Source organism: Mus caroli, chromosome 5, assembly GCF_900094665.2.
Source record: "Mus caroli chromosome 5, CAROLI_EIJ_v1.1, whole genome shotgun sequence".
NCBI classification, from domain to species: domain Eukaryota; kingdom Metazoa; phylum Chordata; class Mammalia; order Rodentia; family Muridae; genus Mus; species Mus caroli.
In genome coordinates, this window is record NC_034574.1 from 58,884,740 (window position 1) to 58,902,995 (window position 18,256).

The window sequence follows — 18,256 nt, forward strand, 5'->3', positions numbered from 1 at the left end:
CACACACACACACACACACACACACACACACACACACACACACCAGGATCACTGTATAGTCTTCTCTATCCTGGATTTTCCTTTGTAGAGCACTGTGGTCTCAAACTCACAGAGATCTGTCTCTCCCTCTCAGGTACTGGGGTTAAAGGCATGCACTATCATATCTGGCTTGGTTTGTCTCTTTTTCTGTTGTTGTGTACACTGTCTAAAAATATGGTGGTCAAACTTGCATCTCACCAGCAACTCCCTTACTATTGCTGTAACCCACATTCCACCTTACCTTTTGTCTGGCTGATTACAGGAGCTGTGTCCTCCCAGTCTCTCACTTGGCCTTACTTGGGCCGTTTCTTGTTAAAGCAGTCTAGGCATAGAATTTAGTTAGTAGGCTTGCATCCTAAGTTTTTTACCAGCTGCGCTGTTTTGTTGTCTCCAAACCAATGCATCTTGAAATTTCATATTCCTGTTTGAAGTTTAGTACTTCATAAAATATAATTAATTATGCATATGAAATCCAGGAAGCCTCAGTGAAGTACGGCTATAAGAAGCACTTGAGACAAGAATGAATAGAATGTTAAGAGTCTTTTTCTAAACTTAAATTTTCACATCAATGAATTTAAATTTTAAAGATAAATCTAGGGCTGGCGAGATGGCTCAGTGGGTAAGAGCACTGACTGTTCTACCAAAGGTCCTGAGTTCAAATCCCAGCAACCACATAGTGGCTCACAACCACCTGGAGTGAGAGATCTGATGCCCTCTTCTGGTGCGTCTGAAGACAGCTACAATGTACTTATGTATAATAATAAATCTTTTAAAAAATTATATAAAAAAAGATAAATCTAAAACAATAAGATAGGCATTAATTATTTTAAAGATAAAATTTCTGTAGTCTTTAGGGTTGGCCAAGTAGGCTTTGTTTGATATTTATTGTAGTTATTTCAAAGTGTCATTAAGTATATCATTGGTTAGTATTGTACTATTTATGTATGGATTTGTTTGTTTATCTCTCTTGTCTTCTGTCGGTTCTTTTGTCCTGTCTGTCCATCCATCCATCTATTGAGGCAGAGTCTCAATATATATATATATATATATATATATATATATATATGCCAGGCTAGTCTGAAACTCAAGAGTCCCACCTGCCTCTGCTTTCTTAGTGTTGGGATTTAAGGGTATACCCACCATGCCTGGTTAGTTAATATTATTAAAAAAAATTAATAATTTATTTTTTTAGGATTTCACATATGTATTCTTTCAAATATGTATGATTCTATTCCTTTTTATTTTCCCCCTTCAAGTCCCTGAATATCTCCTTGCCATATTCTCCAACTTCATGTTTTTATTGTTCCTCATTAATTTTCCACCCATTCCCCCCCCCTCCCTCTATGAGACAGGAAGCCAGGAATAGGCTTTGGATATCATCCTATCACTGTCCGTTCCTTTTGAAAACAGTCTCTCTGAAAATGAGGATATAGATCTTTTTTTTTTTTTAATACTTCCTTTTTAAAAAAAAAAAAAGATTTATTTATTTATTTTATGTGAGTTTACTGTCACTCCCCTCAGATACACCAGACCAGGGCATCAGATCCCATTACAGATGGTTGTGAGCCACCATGTGGCTGCTGGGATTTGAACTCAGGACCTCTGGAAGAGCAGTCAGTGCTCTTAACCCCTGAGCCATCTCCCCAGCCCCTAGATCGTTTTTATTACATCTTTGGTTTTATAACTTTGGTGAGTAACAGGTTTTTTGTTTTTTTTTTTTGTTTTTTTTTTTTTTGTTTTTCGAGACAGGGTTTCTAAACTGTGTAGCCCTGGCTGTCCTGGAACTCACTTTGTAGACCAGGCTGGCCTCGAACTCAGAAATCCGCCTGCCTCTTCCTTTGCCTCCCGAGAGTAACATCTTATCCATGTTGACTATTCTAGGTTTAAAAGGTGGTAGGAAAATAGAATGTGTCAGTTACTCAGTTTATGTGATAAAATATGTTGATCATGAGCAACTCTGAAATGAAAGTGTTTATTTTGTCTTATGGGTCCAGAAAGCAAGTGTCCTTACTGTCAAGGAGCAAATGGCAGCAGGTAGCCAGAAGAGCTGCCTGTCACATTCCCTTGGCATAACAGCCAGTGAGTGGTAAAGAAGCTAGAAAAGTCTGCTCCTAGTGACTACGCTGTCCAGCAAGGCTCTAGATTCTAAAATTGTCATAAACTTCCCCCAGTGCTCTCAACTGGGGACCAAGTATTCAAATACATGAATCTATCCACTTTAAAATACATTCAAAGCAACACAACAAATGAGAAGACTCTCGGGCTTGGTTTGCGGCTTCCCCCATAGTACATGCTAGGCATATTGCATATGCAGCGCAAACAAAACAACTCTGTTATTCCTCGAGTTCCTGTCTCCTTTCCTGGCAGTTTCCACATCTCCATATACATAGAGTAATTACATTTTGAGGCCCACTCCATGAGTCTTTTTGTACATCTTGTATTCTTGAAACCACCACCTTCTTAGTGGTGGATGGCACTTGTCACCACTGTGTGGCAACCTCTACCAAATTCAAAAGGAGTATTGGATGGGATTGTGGGAAATGGACGCATTGTTTCATCCTGTCCTTTTTTTTTTTTTTTTTTGGTTTTTCGGTTTTTCGTCAGCCTAGCTCATTCACTCTGTAGACCAGGCTGGCCTCGAACTCAGAAATCCATCTGCCTCTGCCTCCCAAGTGCTGGGATTAAAGGCGTGCGCCACCACTGCCCAGCTTCATGATTGTATTTTAAAGTGAGATAATTTAAACAAATATTTTGTTTTTCCAATTCATCCTCTGTGGAAACTGCTTCCACCATTGTGCACTTGTGTATAAAGCTGTGAGTGAGTGTGTGTATGACTGTTGAAGTCTCGGCTCGCGTTTCTTTGGTTCTCTTTGCAGAAGTAGACTAGTGGGATGAACTTTAACCCATCTGTTTGTACCTATAGTGAGGGAGTTAAACTTCCAATCCATCATTATTTGCAACTCTCACTTTCTGCTTTTGTTTTGATAGTATTTATTTTTTTCTTTTTTCCTTTTCTTTACAGAGGACAGGGTTTTCCTTAATGATTGTATTTTTTGTGTGCCTAGTAGGTAGTATTTTATTCTTGGAGAAAGACCTGAATGTGCAGATACTTGGTCTGCAAAGTCATGTACAACGGTTTGTCCCTGTCAGGGCCTGAAGGTGGGCGTGTCAGGAGGTCACGGTCATGCTCAGCTGCAGAGCAAGTTTTATGGCTGTCGTGACTACATGAGCTCGCAGACCTTTGCTCCCATTCTTTCCTGTATTTCTTAACTGCTCTACTCTGTGTTCATAGTCCATTCTCTGACTCTCTTCCTCTGTCTTTGTGTCATCCAATTTTGTTCTATCCTATAAAGTATTGTCTGATGCATCATGAAGCATTCTTCTTGTGTTTTCTTTGAAGTTTTTTTGTTTAGGTCTTTTCAATTAATGTATAAAATTCTGCATGTTTTTATATTTTATTGCCATTAAAATTGTTATTGTGAGCTTAATTGTTTGGATATGAGATTATCTTTTTGTATTTTTTTGTTTTTGAGGCAGGGTTTCTCTGTGTAGCACTGGCTGTCCTGGAACTCACTTTGTAGACCATGCTGCTGGCTTTGAACTCCTAGAGATCCACCTGTGTGACTGCTAAGTCCTGTGATTAACCACGTGTGCCACCACTGCCCAGCTGATAGGAGATTCTCATATTTTGACTTTCCTTTACTGTTCAAACTTACTGTCTACTCTTCCAGAGGACCTAGGTTCAATTCCCAGCACCTACATGGCAGCTCTTACCTTTCTATAACTCCACTCTAAGGGGACCCCACATACTCTCTTGGCCTCTGCATGCACCAGGCCTGCCCATGATACACAGGCATACATGCATCTCATATACATAAAATAAATAAAAAAATTAAAAAATAACTTTGGCCAGGTATATGCATAGATATTCATTTTCTCTCTCTCTCTCTCTCTCTCTTTCTCCCTCCCTCCCTCCTTCCCTCCCTCCCTCCCTCCCTCCCTCCCTCCCTCCCCTCTGTGTGTATATGTATGTGTAAACTATTTTCTGTTTAATGTGTTTCCTCACACTTGAGGCTCCCTTAAGATCCAGAGGTCATATCTCCTAATTTTTTCCCTCAATTCCTTTTCTGTACCATGTGATACTTTATCCCTATTTTTATACAAACCTTGTCTCCAAAAATTAAAAAAAGACAAAAACAAAAAACTTTGAAAGTACATAATAAATTACTTACTTTTAAAAATATATGAATTAAGAATGGCCATCCTCATCTGTAATCCCAGCATGAATTCAGGGCCTTGAGAGGACATAGAGTGGAATTCATTTTCAATGCTGAACCAAAAAGCAAGGTTGAGCAAAAGTTCTTGGTAGGCTTGGGCTTTAGCTCCGTCAGCCACAGGTTAGAGTTGTGGTTCAGTTTGAAACACCATAAAAAGAGAGTTTGTTCAACTACGAGCTAACCAGCTTATGTTGTGTATTTCAAATTTGTGAAGTTATACTTGTGTCTTATTTTGTGTTTATTTTGCTAGTATATAGGTCATTTTTTTTGCCGATGAATCTTGGCTAATTTTAAATGTGCATGTGCCTTTAAATGTAACCTTAGAAATTTTTTTTTAAGTTTTTTTTTTTAAATTTTATATATCTACCTTTTGGCTCTGAGTATGGTGTGCCATGTGCATGGTTGATGTCTGTGGAGGTCACAGAATGTTGAAACCTGTAAGTGTATTACAGACAGCTGTATATGTCATTCATGGTGGCCTGGGAACTGAACTGAGCCCTGGCTCTCCTGGAGGGGCTTTGTTGACCAGGTTGGTCTTGAACCCACAGAGATCCACCTGCCTCTCTGCCTCCCAATACTGGGATTAAAGGCATGCAGCACCATGCCCAGTTCTTTTTAAGTAGTCTTATTCACTGAAGTATTTATTTAAAATTTGTAAAATATTAAAATTATAGTAGATGCTTCCTAAGGAAAGAATTTTCATCTTTTTGTAGTTAAGGAAAGAAAGGTATAAATATTTAAGGGTTAAGTTTGGTTATATACATTTCAACTTGTTTTATTTAAGAGCTTATGTACATATGATGTGGGTGTGGTGCCTGTGTGAAGGGTCTGGGCATGAACTTGGGTCTCCAGGCTTGTCTCACAAGTGTTTTTAATCTACTTAACCATCTCATTGTCCTCAGAATGTGCTAAAAATATAACTCTAGGTTGAAAATTAACTTTGAAGCTCTTAGGAAATTGAACATCTAGGTCCAGACAAAAACTTCTGTTTTGTCAGCTAAGATGTAAAGTGATGTAGCTGTTTGAAAAGATTTTCTTTTAAGACAAAATCTGTCTAAGCAAGGTGGTTTTTCAACTGTAAAGCAGTTTAAAATAGCCTCTGCCTCCCATGCTCTTGAACAATAATGTCTGGGACTACCAAACTGTGCTTAGATAGCTTTTTGAAGCACTTACTGTGTTTTAAATACTGATTCAGTGTCTGAGCCTATTGTTTTATTTTTTCCAGTCTGTTTTTTAGTTTTTAGTTTTTGTTTTTGTTTTTTCGAGACAGGGTTTCTCTGTGTAGCTCTGGCTGTCCTGGAACTCACTCTGTAGACCAGGCTGGCCTCAAACTCAGAAATTCGCCTGCCTCTGCCTCCCGAGTGCTGGTATTAAAGGTTTGAGCCACCACGCCCGGCTTTGGGGCGGGGGGGGGGGGGNGNGCTTTTTGGTTTTGTTTTTTTCTTTTGGGTCAGGTCTCAGTTAGTCCTAGTCTTCTGTGCCTACCAAGTGCTAAGTGTGAAAGTTTATATCAGTGTGCCTGGCAGTGCCAGCTGTTCTGTAAGCATCACGCCAGGATCCACAATTGCTCTAGCTTCTCTAGAAGACTACATTAATTGATGAGACATTTTCATTCTAATTGTTTACTTCTCTGCCCTTATATTAGACAGGGTCTTCCTTTATATTAGGGTGAACTAGACCTCCTGCCTTTATCTCCCAAGAGCTAGGATTATAGATATTGCTACCATGTCTGATCATTTTAGAGACTAGTGTGTAGTGGATATTTTAATATATAAAATATAGACCTACATTGTGTGTAAAACTTATTTCATGATGTAGAACAGCTCTTGCCGATTAGCATATAAAGAGCAGGGTTCTACAAATACTGTCTTTGGTCATTTTCATTGGCCCATTTGCTCAAACACCCCTAACTTCTCATTGAGCAGGTCTTAGGTGAGGTCCTCACATGAGCATGAGGAATACAGTCCTGAAGTTCCTGCACTTGGGAGAAAGAGACAGGAGGGTCCTGTTTTTCATCTGTCTTAAGATGACATAGTAGACTCTGTCCCTAAAACCAAGTCCCTAGACCTACTCATGCTACCAGTAAGAGGAAGAATATTTACTGACATTTACTGCATTAACACATGCTGCTTCCAGAAAGTTGAGTTCGTTCGTTTTCTCTTTCTTTCTGTTTGTCTGTGTCTGTCTGTCTGTCTTCCTTCCTTCCTTTTCTCCTCCTCCTCCTCTCTCCCTCTCCCCTTCCCTCCCTTCTTCCCCTCCCTCCCCCTCTTTCTTTCTTTCTTTCTTTCTTTCTTTCTTTCTTTCTTTCTTTCTTTCTTTCTTTCTTTCTTTCTTCTTTTTGCTTGAACATCTAGGGTTGTCTCTTGTGTATTATTCAAGGAAATGGAAAATTGTCACTAGGGATTTTTGTTGTTTGATTTTAGGAATTAGGAACTCAACCAGACAAGGCTGGTTTAGAATAACCATCTGTGTGGTTAAAGAGTGACCTTACTGGGGCTAGAGATAGGGCTATAGTGTAGTGTGCTTGACTTTACAAGGCCCTTACTTAGGATGACAGTCATATACCTCAAGAAGAGCTTGCTCTGAGATTTTCTTGAGACAGGATTTCTTTGTGTAGCCCTGTCTGTCCTGGAACTAACTTTGGAGACCAGGCTGGTCTTGAACTCACAAAGATCCACGCTCCTCTGCCTTCCAAATGTCATGTGCCATCATTGCCCTGTTAACATTCTAAACATTTCAGGATTAGTGAAGCAAATTTTAAACAAATAATTATTTCATAAAGACAAAGGCTTTTGGTATAAATATAATTAGGATCATGACTTAAATGATGAGATTGAATTTTATTCCTAATTATGTCTGTGTATTGGTGTGGGTATATACAGTCCATGTGGGTGCCTCCAGAGGTCAGAAAGCAGTAAATCCGGTGGAGCTGCAGTTTTAGGTAATTTGCTATCAAGCCAGGAATGGGTGCTGGGACGTAAACACAGGCCCTCTGCAAGAATAGTACACGTATATAATTGTGAGCCATCTCTCCAACCTCAAGTGTAATATTTTAAATAGAAAATTATCCTATTTTGGAATACTATGGATTGATCTTTATCTCCGTGTTTTATTTAGCATGCCATTAAAGAGTTGTAGTGACTTAACTGTGGTTGAGGGCATGTGCTGCTTGCTCTGCAGTGATCCCAGTGGAGTCCTTGGTACCCACTCCATCAGGAGAGGATGGACTGCTTTTATCCTCTCCAAGCACCTGTACTCAAGTTCCCTTATGCAGACATGATTTAGACATTTAAAAATCTGTTTAAAATTCCAGTTTATTAGTAGTGGTAACTTAAATTATCACTTCATAATGAAATATGGGTAAGTGGTTGGAGAACTTGCTTAGTGGTTAAGAGCATGTGTTCTAGCGGGACCCTGGTGGCGCACGCCTTTAATCCCAGCACTTGGGAGGCAGAGGCAGGTGGATTTCTGAGTTCGAGGCCAGCCTGGTTTACAGAGTGAGTTCCAGGGCACCCAGGGCTACACAGAGAAATCCTGTCTCAGGGAGGGGGAGGGGGGAAGAAAGAAAAAGAAAATGAAAGAGTGAGCCTGTGTTCTTAAAGAGTGGTTGACCTTAATTCCCAGCATCCATACAGTGACTCAGGCATCTTGACCTCCAGTTTTGACCTTCATGGGCACCAGACATTTAGCACCATACGTACATGGAGACAGAAACTCACACACAACATCTAAGAAGAACATGAATTAAGATAAAGCTTACAAAGTAGGTAAATGGAACAAGCAGAGAAAACAGCAAGGTCAGTTCAGGATGAGGCGATGAAAATTGTCTTAGAAATGGACTCATTGTAAAAATAGAAAATTGGCAATTATACACGTTTGTTAACTAGAAAATTTTTAGTTCTAGCGTATTTTTGTTTCATTCAGAAAACAGACTTTGTTTATATCATTCAAAGTTCTTTTAACGGGGATATTTTCCTAATTTGAAATTTAGGGCAGCAGCAATGACTCTGCGCACAGTATTATTGTCATTGCAAGCGCTGTTGGCGGCTGCAGAACCAGATGACCCCCAAGATGCAGTAGTAGCGAATCAGGTAAGAAAGCAGCTTTTGAAAAACTTTCTTAGACCTGTGTATGTAGTTTTAAATATTTCATATCAGCGTATTAACATTCTATATTGGTACTAAATTTGGAAATGGTTTCTTTTAATAAAATAGTTTTGTCACATATAATAAAATCATGTTACAGGCTGGAGAGATAGCTCAGTGGTTAAGAGCACTGACTGCACTTAACTCTGAACTCTTCCAGAGGTCCTGAGTTCAATTCCCAGCAACCACATGGTGACTCACAGCCATCTGTAATGGGACCTGAGGCCCTTTTCAGGGGTGTCTGAAGACAACTGCAGAGTACTCACATAAAATAAATAAATCTTTAAAAAAATAATAAAATCATGTCATAATAAACAAATACCTGTTAGGAACTCCATTATCACTTATGTCCAGTTATGTACATTGCAGAGTTTCTGCTGATTTAAGTTCTCCTTGTACACTTAACTCTTTTGTGATATTCTTTGATTTCAAGAGATTTTAAGATTATAGTCATGTTTATGTCATTGTGTTCTGTTTTCCTTGCTTCTCTTTAAGGAAGCATTTATCAGCCAACCTTCAGATTTTTTAAAATGTGCTTATAAAATGGGCTCCCTTTAGATGAAGAGATGACTCAGCACTTATGGACATTAGCTGCTCTTGCAAAGGACCCAGGTTCAATTCCCTAGCACCCACATGGTAACTCATGACAGTCTGTAAGTTCAGTTTCTGGGGACGTAACACCTTCACACAGACATACATGTAGACAAAACATGAATGTACATCAAATAAAAATAATTTTTAAAAATGTTCTTTCTTTTTTATAATCTTTATTTATTTTATGTATATGAGTACACTGTAGTTGCCTTCACTCAAGAAGAGGGCGTCAGAATACATTGCAGATGGTTGTGAGCCACCATGTGGTTGCTGAGAATTGAACTCAGCACTTCTAGAAAAACAGTCAGTGCTCCTAACCACTGAGCGATCTCTACAGCCCACCATTGCTTAGAACTACAGCTTTTAATAGTTTGCACATATGTGCTATTAATATTTGGTAGCAGAATTCTTTCTTGAAGTTTATCTTTGATTTTCCCACAAATTGAGATAAATTGAGACATAAAATAAAAGGTGACTTGAAAAAAATTATTTTATGTACATTGCCTCAATGTATGTCTCTGTGAGGGTGTCAGATCCTGGAGTTACAGGATCATGTGGATGCTGGCAGTTGAACCCTGGTCCTGGAGTAGCAGCTGGTCCTCTGGTTGCCAAGCCATCTCTTGGTTTCCATAGCTGATTTTTAACACCTAAAATAATGTTTGTGTTGTTCGTTCACAAAGTATTGCTTGAAATATATTAGGTATATCATCTTAATATAATGTAGACTTTTAGTTTGGTACTCTATAGGTAGATGTTAGTGGATCGTTAAATTTGAGTCAAGCCTGAACAATGAACAAGATAAAGATAGCAAGTTCTAGGCCAGCCAGGGCTACATATTGGGAACTTTTTTGAGAGAAAGCGATGTCGGAGGGAGAGGAATAATGAATTACCCAGTTTCTGCTCTGGGGCTAGGGAGCTGGGTGGCTCGGGGGAGGGGTTAGTTCCTTGTTATCATTGTGAGGACAGAGGTTAGGTCCCAGCACCCTCACTGGGTAGCTTCCTGCGGTCCTCTGCTTGCCTTTACTGAGCACTTCCACATGTGTGCATATACACGAACATACATAAGTAAAGTTTAAAAGTAGCACTTTGATAAATATTAAAATGAATTGACATCATTACTTTATACTCTGTCTTACAAGTATTTTTACAATGAATTTACCTCACCTTTTTCCAGTTTCATATGGCAAATCTTTATCTAGTAGAGCTCTTTTGTAGGTTTTTTTTTTTTTTTTTTGTGGTTTTTCGAGACAGGGTTTCTCTGTGTAGCTCTGGCTGTCCTGGAACTCACTTTGTAGACCAGGCTGGCCTCGAACTCAGAAATCCGCCTGCCTCTGCCTCCCGAGTGCTGGGATTAAAGGCGTGCGCCACCACTCCCGGCTTTTTGTAGGTTTTTAAGTAGTCTTCAAAAGTAATGTAAGTTGGATTCTCTTGAGTGTTGGGTTTACTTTGATTACTATGCAGTACTGCATAGCTCTAAGGGCATCTGCTCCTCAGCTTGAGGCCGGCCTAGTAGCACATTTGATTGTGTGTATCAGTCAGTGTTAAATGTATCAGCTAATGTCTATGTAACATTACATGCTACTGATTTAGTTGTGTAATTTTCTGTACAGTTATTAGAACATTTAGATAATGTTCATTTAATATTAGATGTTTGTTTGTTTAAAGAGTATTAACTCTTTTATTTTCACAAAGCTTCATTTCTTGAATGACATTTCTGCAATGGGAAAGGAATCACCTTTTATGTTTTGGCACATGGAGTGCTAGTAATTGAATTTCTGAACTTGAGCTTGTTACTAAGCTAATTCGTACTACTATTGATCTCTGCAGGCCAGCCCAAATGAGTTACATTCTAAATATAAATGTATTTTCTTTGGAGCAAGCAAGTCATAGTTGAGCAGCTATGGTAATCTCACTGTATTGTCTTGTTACCTGCTTTTTCCCTCCATATAGTACAAACAGAATCCTGAAATGTTCAAGCAGACAGCTCGACTTTGGGCACATGTGTACGCTGGAGCACCAGTTTCTAGTCCAGAATACACCAAAAAAATAGAAAACCTCTGTGCTATGGGTTTTGATAGGGTAAGTACCGAAAAGACCACCCTTTTAAGCATTAGGACATTCTTGAATTATGAGATTTATCCCGATTTAAAGGTGGTGACCTAATCAGAGCTTTCAGTCCCTGTCACCATCCAGAGGAATTGATTTGACTCCCCATTTTAAACTTGTGCTCCCAGTCCTTGGGAGAAGGGGACTAGCCATTTTGAAACTAGAGTTTTGGTTAATCCTGTTTAGATGCTGGCCTCAGTGGTGATTGTGTGCAGTCATTGGTAGAGGGAAGAGTGCGTGACTCGGGAGAGGAGGGTTTGGTTTCCCTGGAGTGTGATTGCTCTTGTCCTCCTCTTTACAGAACGCAGTAATAGTGGCCTTGTCTTCAAAATCATGGGATGTAGAGACTGCAACAGAACTGCTTCTGAGTAACTGAGGCACAGGAGCTGCGCCAGCCTCGCTCTCGCCTCTCGAGGAGCATCAACACCTGTTATTTTTAGGATTCTGCATAAAGTTCTTTTAAACTGGCATTCTTGCCTAATGATGTTACCTAGGCACCATTGGAGACTGCAAAAAAAAAAAAAAAAAAAAAAATTCCCTGCTCTGTAAATAAAGCTAATTAAACGTCTGTGTAAATTTAAAAAGGGGAAATACTTTTAATTTTTTTTCTTAGTAGTGTAAAAATTCTTTGAGCTAAGCTAAAACCATGGGAAAACATGCTACTTTAGTGTTTAGCAGTGTAACAGACTCGCGAGTTTGCTTCAGGGTTCTGTTGACTAACTAGGATAACACTTGAGTGTCGGCCCTTCACATTGTGGTGTAGAATCACAGCTCCCTTACGTCTGAACACAGATCCTCTGTGCCTGTGAATTTACTTGCATGCTTGTACTTGACTTCTTAGAACGGGTAGCCGAAAAGACCACCCTTTTAAGCATTAGGACATTCTTGAATTATGAGATTTATCCCAATTTAAAGGTGGTGACCTAATCAGAGCTTTCAGTCCCTGTCACCATCCAGAGCGGAGATTCTCATGGTCAATTTATTTTGTGTCTTGTGGGAAACGTGCNAGGAACAGTGTCCCTTGTTCCACTTTTAGCTCATAGGTTTGGAATGTTTTGTCCNAGTTCTTCACTTTGTAAGTAGTAATGTAAAAAGGGGCTGCCAATTTTATTTCTCTCACAAAAGGAATAAATACTTGATGTTGCAGTATTTCTAGATTTAATAAAAGGACACTGCTTAGTTTTTCAGTGAATTTGACATTACTTTTTAAAATGATAAAGTCTTTGGAAACTTGAAGGGTGCAGTACCTGTTCCCTAGAGCCCAGCCTGACGGTTTCCTTTGTCAGACACTGGAGTTCCTCCTCCTGCACTCCCCATGGCGACACATGAAAGCTGTGCTGTCTCACTGTACATACCAGATGCACATAGGAAATCTAGCTTGCTTTATGATGTTTCTGATAATGTGAGAATTGAAACTTTACCTTCTCTTGTATATAAACTTCCTGTCCTTAGCAACTGTCGCATCTCATTTTATCTTCCAAAGCTTGAGAATTATAAGTTTTACAAACTCAAATACTTCCTTTAACCATCTTAATTAATGTTCAAGTGAACTTAGGCAGTTGTTTCATAGGAGATACAATTAAAAATTTTGAGGACCAATGCATAGATGACAGAAATGTAATGGAATCAGACTAAATTAAAGTAAGGTTGTTGTATATGGAAAGTCATATTCTAAAAGGTTTCTTTTCTTGAAGTGTTGTTTCATCTTACAGTCATGAAGTGGTTCAAAAATACTTTTTGAACTTATTATCTCAGCATAACTTCACTTTACTTTAAATAATCTTGATACTACAAGCAATAAAAGAAGCATTAATATATTATAACATTAAAGATGTGACGGCTCTTCCAGCAACTTGTACGGCTGTCACAGTTCTCAGTGACTGAGGGCCACTGTCCTGCACACTAAACTCAAGCTGCTCTGTTTTTCTCCATGTTTGTGGATGCATACATTTCCTGTTGCAGCTACATCTTTTATTGCTGTAGGTTATTTTATAAAGATGCCAAAGGAAACAAGCTTTTCTTTATTTATTTCAAGTAGCTAAAACTTTGTACTGTTCTTTATATTCTCAGATAAGAAGGAAATGTGTGAAATAACCATGAGTTTACCTCCATAGTTCATTAGAACTTTTAATGGAGGGTGGCTTGGGAACACTAATATTTAGGTATTGAAAAGTATAAAACATGTCCTTGGAGTTTACTCTCTGCCTGTATTGTCAGGGTACATTGTCTAGTTAGAGGTAGACGAGAGCTCAGACAAGAGTCAGGCAGCACCTACTTTGTCTTGGTGGCAGCTAGGTTCTATTTTTCTTTTTTTTTTTTTTTTTTTTTTTTTTTTGCATATTGGCTTCAGACTGGCTCCACTGAATACTTACTGGAGGTGTATATATAACATGTGCTTTCATAGATTTGAGGTGATTATGCCATCATCTGTCAGAACCGTGAGCTCAAGACTGTCTGGGATTCATAAGCAAGACTTCCTGGGGTTTCTCATGTTCACTTAATGTGCTAATCACCCTTTTGGGGTATTTCCCTCACACTTCTCGTTTGATTTTTATCTTTCTTTTGTTTCCCAACTCGTAGGTTTAGAAAGAAGCAGCTCGGTCCTCATCCTGGTGTTTCATACAGTTAGGAAAACAATGCGAAAAATTGAGATTTAGTCAAAAGTACCCTGATGGAAATTATTTTTGTAAGTCTGCGTTTGACAGTTTCATTTTAACAAGTACTACAAAGGTTCTGTTCTGGTGTAGGTGTTGTGGCGATTTTACTACCAGGTTCTTGAAAGAGAAAGGCAGGCAGAGTCTGTGAGACTCCTGTGAGAGGTGTATGTCCAGTCTTAGCCCCCTGTTCCCATAATTTTAGTGAAATCCCGTTTAGAGCAGGATGACTCCCTAGTACTCGCTGATCCTCTGATCGGCTTTTACATAACCCAGCTTTTCTTTCTGAGCCTATGCCTGACTTTTAGTATAAAACTTAGCATGTTGGGAACTTGGAATTCAAAAACCATGTCAGTGTGTGGAACTGAATATTTTGCCTTTGAGAAGTGTGTCTAACCTATCATATGAATTAAACCGTTTTTTTTTTGAAATTTTTTTATATTTCTGATTGTTGGTGGCATTTAACACTATGCAAAACACTTAAGCATCTGCAGAAAGGAAGTGACAGTAGGCTTTGCTCCCGCGGTTAGACATTTTGCACAGCGTGTTATACATTACTGGTTAGGCTGTTGGGCACCTTTACAGAGGTTAGGATGTTGGTTAAGTGGAGCCCGGATGTGAGTGTAGGTCTCATACAGCTTTTAAAACTGCAGAAGTAGATGTTCTTGCAGCCTAGTTAGTGTAGCAGCACAGGAGATGAAGTTTTGGTGGGGTAAGGGTTTAAAATGAATTTAGGAATTGAGCAGTGGAGGCAGGTATATTGTATAAAGATGGAATCGGTGTCTAGATAAGAAAGAGGAAGGTGTCTGTCTGGTCATAGTTTCTTTATTTCATGGACTTTGATAGTTCTGTATTAATCACTTTTTCTAGTTTCAAGGAGTTGATGTTTGAAGTTACATTTTCATCTTTCAGTACCTGTCTTAGTGTGTACCCATCAGCCTGTCGGTGTCACTAAGGAATAGCCTTTTCTCAAGCATGACTTCCAGTGTCTACACATGTGACAAACCTACATACAGCATAAGGTAGGGGGTGATGTTGGTGTCTCCTTACCTATCTTGTTACGACTTCCTTAGACTGCTAGAAACTCCGGAGCCTGCAGTCATCACTGGAAGGTGTCATGATTGTGTCGCCTTTGGCCCGGTTACTCACCCCCCCCCCCCAAGCTGTCTATGGTGAGGTGTGGCCCAGGTCTGTTTGGTTCTGAGGCAAGTGGATCAGGTCATAGCACTGTTTTTACTGATCATGTCTCCTATTGTCACCTACTTTTTACAGGCATCATAACAAAAGCTAGACAATTTCTTTGGGGGGAAAAAAGAGACTTATTTAATGTAATTTAAAGACTTTTCCAATAGAAAATGAAATACTATTGAAAACGATATCTATTTTTTAGCTTTCAGCATTTGATGGTGCTCTGTCATGGTGTCTGCTGGAAGTTACTGCCATTGTAGGGATTTTCACTACCCTCACTTTGAAAGAACCTTGCTTGTTGGCTTCTTTAGATCTTAAACAGTTTGTTAGTGATGGTAATTCTGTAGGAGGGTCTATTCTGAGCCATTAACGTCTTGTAAGGGGAAGATGGGCTGGTTACCAGAAATACTGAAGCAGGGTGGGCTGTGGGTGGGGGGTTGGGTGTCTGTCTTGAGAATTAAAAACTACGAAACACTTTTGTATACAATTGAATTTTTAAAAAATAAACACATTTTTAAAGATGTTGAATTTTCCCCATTATTGGGAATTCTTAAAAATAAATGCATGCACATTCCCCCTGGCACATGTTTTATATCTTATTTCTGAGTCTTCTTTCTAGACAGGGAATTAATTCATCACATTAAACAAGAAGCAGTTAGATGCCCACAACCGCTTCATAGTGATGGTGTGTGTGCTAAGAGTTTCTGTGAATTGTCAAGTATTTGAGTCTGTGAAGGATTTAGGATCCTGGTCACCTGCTTTGTACTGGAACACTATAGAGCTGAGCTCTGAGCGAGCGTTTAAGTTCCCCACTTTCCCTGGTGTTTGAGGCAACACTGTTCAGTTTTCATACTTCCACACAAGTTGTGGCAAGGTTTTGTTGTACCATGAAGACTCTGAATGTTCTTGAAATGTCATGATTAATCTTAGTTTTAATTTAAGAAGACTAAGCTGGTACTAGGTGTTGTGGTATTGATTTTAGGGTTCTGGAGGCAGAGAGAGGGAGGCAGATTTGAGGCTAGCCCTGTCTATGTGTCCAGTTCCAGGTTTACCAAGCTACATTGTTAGACCATATAATAAACATAAAGCCAGCTTTTTTTCTGATCCTGTTCTTCATCTAGGTAAGTATTTAGTGTTTAACAGTGTTTGAAAAAATCATTTGCAATGGTAGAGGTGAATCCAGGTGTGTAAGCCTGCTGCTCCAACCTCAGCACTTGGGAAGTTGAGGCAGCAGGATCAGCAGTTCCACCCCCGATCCTGCATGCATGTGTGTCCTACAGACCTGAATTTGTACAATCAGTAGTGGGCCAGATTCCTTTGTGTTCAAGCCCAAAACGGCAGCAAACTGGCTTACTTACAAGTTTGCTTGGTAAAGTAGATAGACCTAGTGACCTAATTATGGAACCTCGTAAAAATGATTGTGGGGTGGGGAGTTCAGCTCAGTAGCAGAGCAGTTGCCTATCTGCTAAACTAACTTTCTATCACATAGGACTGCAAAATCTCAAGTAACCAACAAAACAGTGCCAAAGTAGTTGACTGGAATTGTTTCTGTTGCTTGTCGGGGAACTAGAGTGAGGAGTAGGGAGTGCTTTTTCTTTTCGAGACAGGGTTTCTCTGTGTAGCCCTGGCTGTCCTGGAACTCACTCTGTAGCCCAGGCTGGCCTCGAACTCAGAAATCCGCCTGCCTCTGCCTCGTGAGTGCTGGGATTAAATGCGTGCACCACCACGCCCAGCTTTACTTTATTTTGAAATAAAGTGAAGTGCTTTTTCATAAACCAAGGCTGCATCTAAACCATGCTGGTCAAAATTAAGGCAGAAACCACTTGGTGTTTGTTTTGACCTTAGAGAAGTAGCTCTCCACTGCATAATCTGAAAGCAGGGCTATACTTGGGCAGAGTACACCGAGCATACTTGAGGCTCTAGTACTGACTTTAAAACTGAGAAGAGTATAGTATATGCTTGTAATCCTGACACTGGCGACGCTGAGGCTGGAGGATTGCTATGATTGAGACTAGTGAGTTTCATAGATTCTTTGTTTAAAATAAACAAACAAAAAAAACTGGGGAGTAGGGTTTATAGTCTAAGACAAAACATTTAAAAGCAAACTGCAATCCCAAAATAGCCTATTTACATCACTAGCACAATTGTCTTTGTTCATGACAGTTATTCCAAATGTTCACTTTTAGTTTTGAGAATCAGTGACAGGGTGCCTGTGTTGCACAGAAGCCTCAAGCACAAGGATTTTTTTGTATCGACAAAAGATCTGAGGAAAGCATGCTACCTCCTTTTTCTTGCTACTACTGGTGTCACAATTAATACATATTTGCATGTGAGTCAGAGGCTACCTAATGTCTTTCGCTTTCGGAAAGGGTCTTACACTAGTGCTGTGTGTGTCCTTGCCTGTTTTGAGATTCTGGGACTCAGGCTCAGATCCTCATGAAAGAGCATGCATGAAAACAAGATGGCACATGAGCTCAGGTAGGTCCTGTAGCATGTATGGGGCTCTGGGTTCCGTTGCCAGTAGTGTGCACCCCAGTCCCTGCCTGCAGTGTCCCTTCACTAAGCAAGTCTTCCGACCCATTGCACTTCCAGTTTCTACCAGTGTTGTTTGTACTTTGAAACACCTTCAGATCCATATAATGGCACCTCCCTTCAGTGTGGCAATGGTCTGTTCATGCCTTTGAAGAGATCTTTTTCCTGGAGGGCAGCCATGGAGAGCCAGTGTGGGTCCTACGGGAAGTGACACTGCATCAGGCCCATTTGTGATGCAGCCAGTGGTGTCCTTGCCAGGGCCTAGCACTACCCTTCTTAGATAAATTTAAAGGAGATGTGCTCAATTACAGAAACATACCTCCTTGAGTATGTTAGCTTGGCTTTGACATCATACTGTATCGTTGCTAAGGTTTGGGTTTTTATTTTACTTGTTCATACAGGGTTTCACTGTCCTGGAATTTACAATATGGCGGGCTGGCTTCAACCTTGGGGGACTTTTTCTCCCAGTGCCAGGATTAAATGTTTATGTAATGAGGATGTCTTCAAGAGACAGTAGAGCTGTTATATCATGCAAACTCGGATTTGCCTTTTAGAAATTGCAACATGGGTTTGATATTTTAGCTCCAGTTGTGGTGGTGCACACCCTGATCACAGCAATAGGAGGCAGAAATAGGTTCAAGGCCAGCACGGAACGATGCTGGTTTTCTTGTTTTTTCAAGACAGGGTTTCTCTGTATAGCCCTGGCTGTCCTGGAACTCAC

At 39.8% G+C, this 18,256-nt stretch overlaps 1 protein-coding gene across 1 annotated transcript in view; it reads left to right on the forward strand.

Annotated features, from left to right (window-relative positions):
• The window catches only part of Ube2k (ubiquitin conjugating enzyme E2 K), a 59,700-nt gene extending 44,117 nt beyond the window's left edge, over window positions 1-15,583 (forward strand). The window contains exons 5-7 of the mRNA XM_021163321.2: window positions 8,308-8,407; window positions 11,006-11,134; window positions 11,463-15,583. Coding sequence (XP_021018980.1) covers window positions 8,308-8,407; window positions 11,006-11,134; window positions 11,463-11,537 — 304 coding nt within the window. The 3' untranslated portion in view covers window positions 11,538-15,583. The remainder of the gene's footprint in view (window positions 1-8,307; window positions 8,408-11,005; window positions 11,135-11,462) is intronic.
• Window positions 15,584-18,256: the final 2,673 nt, after the last annotated feature.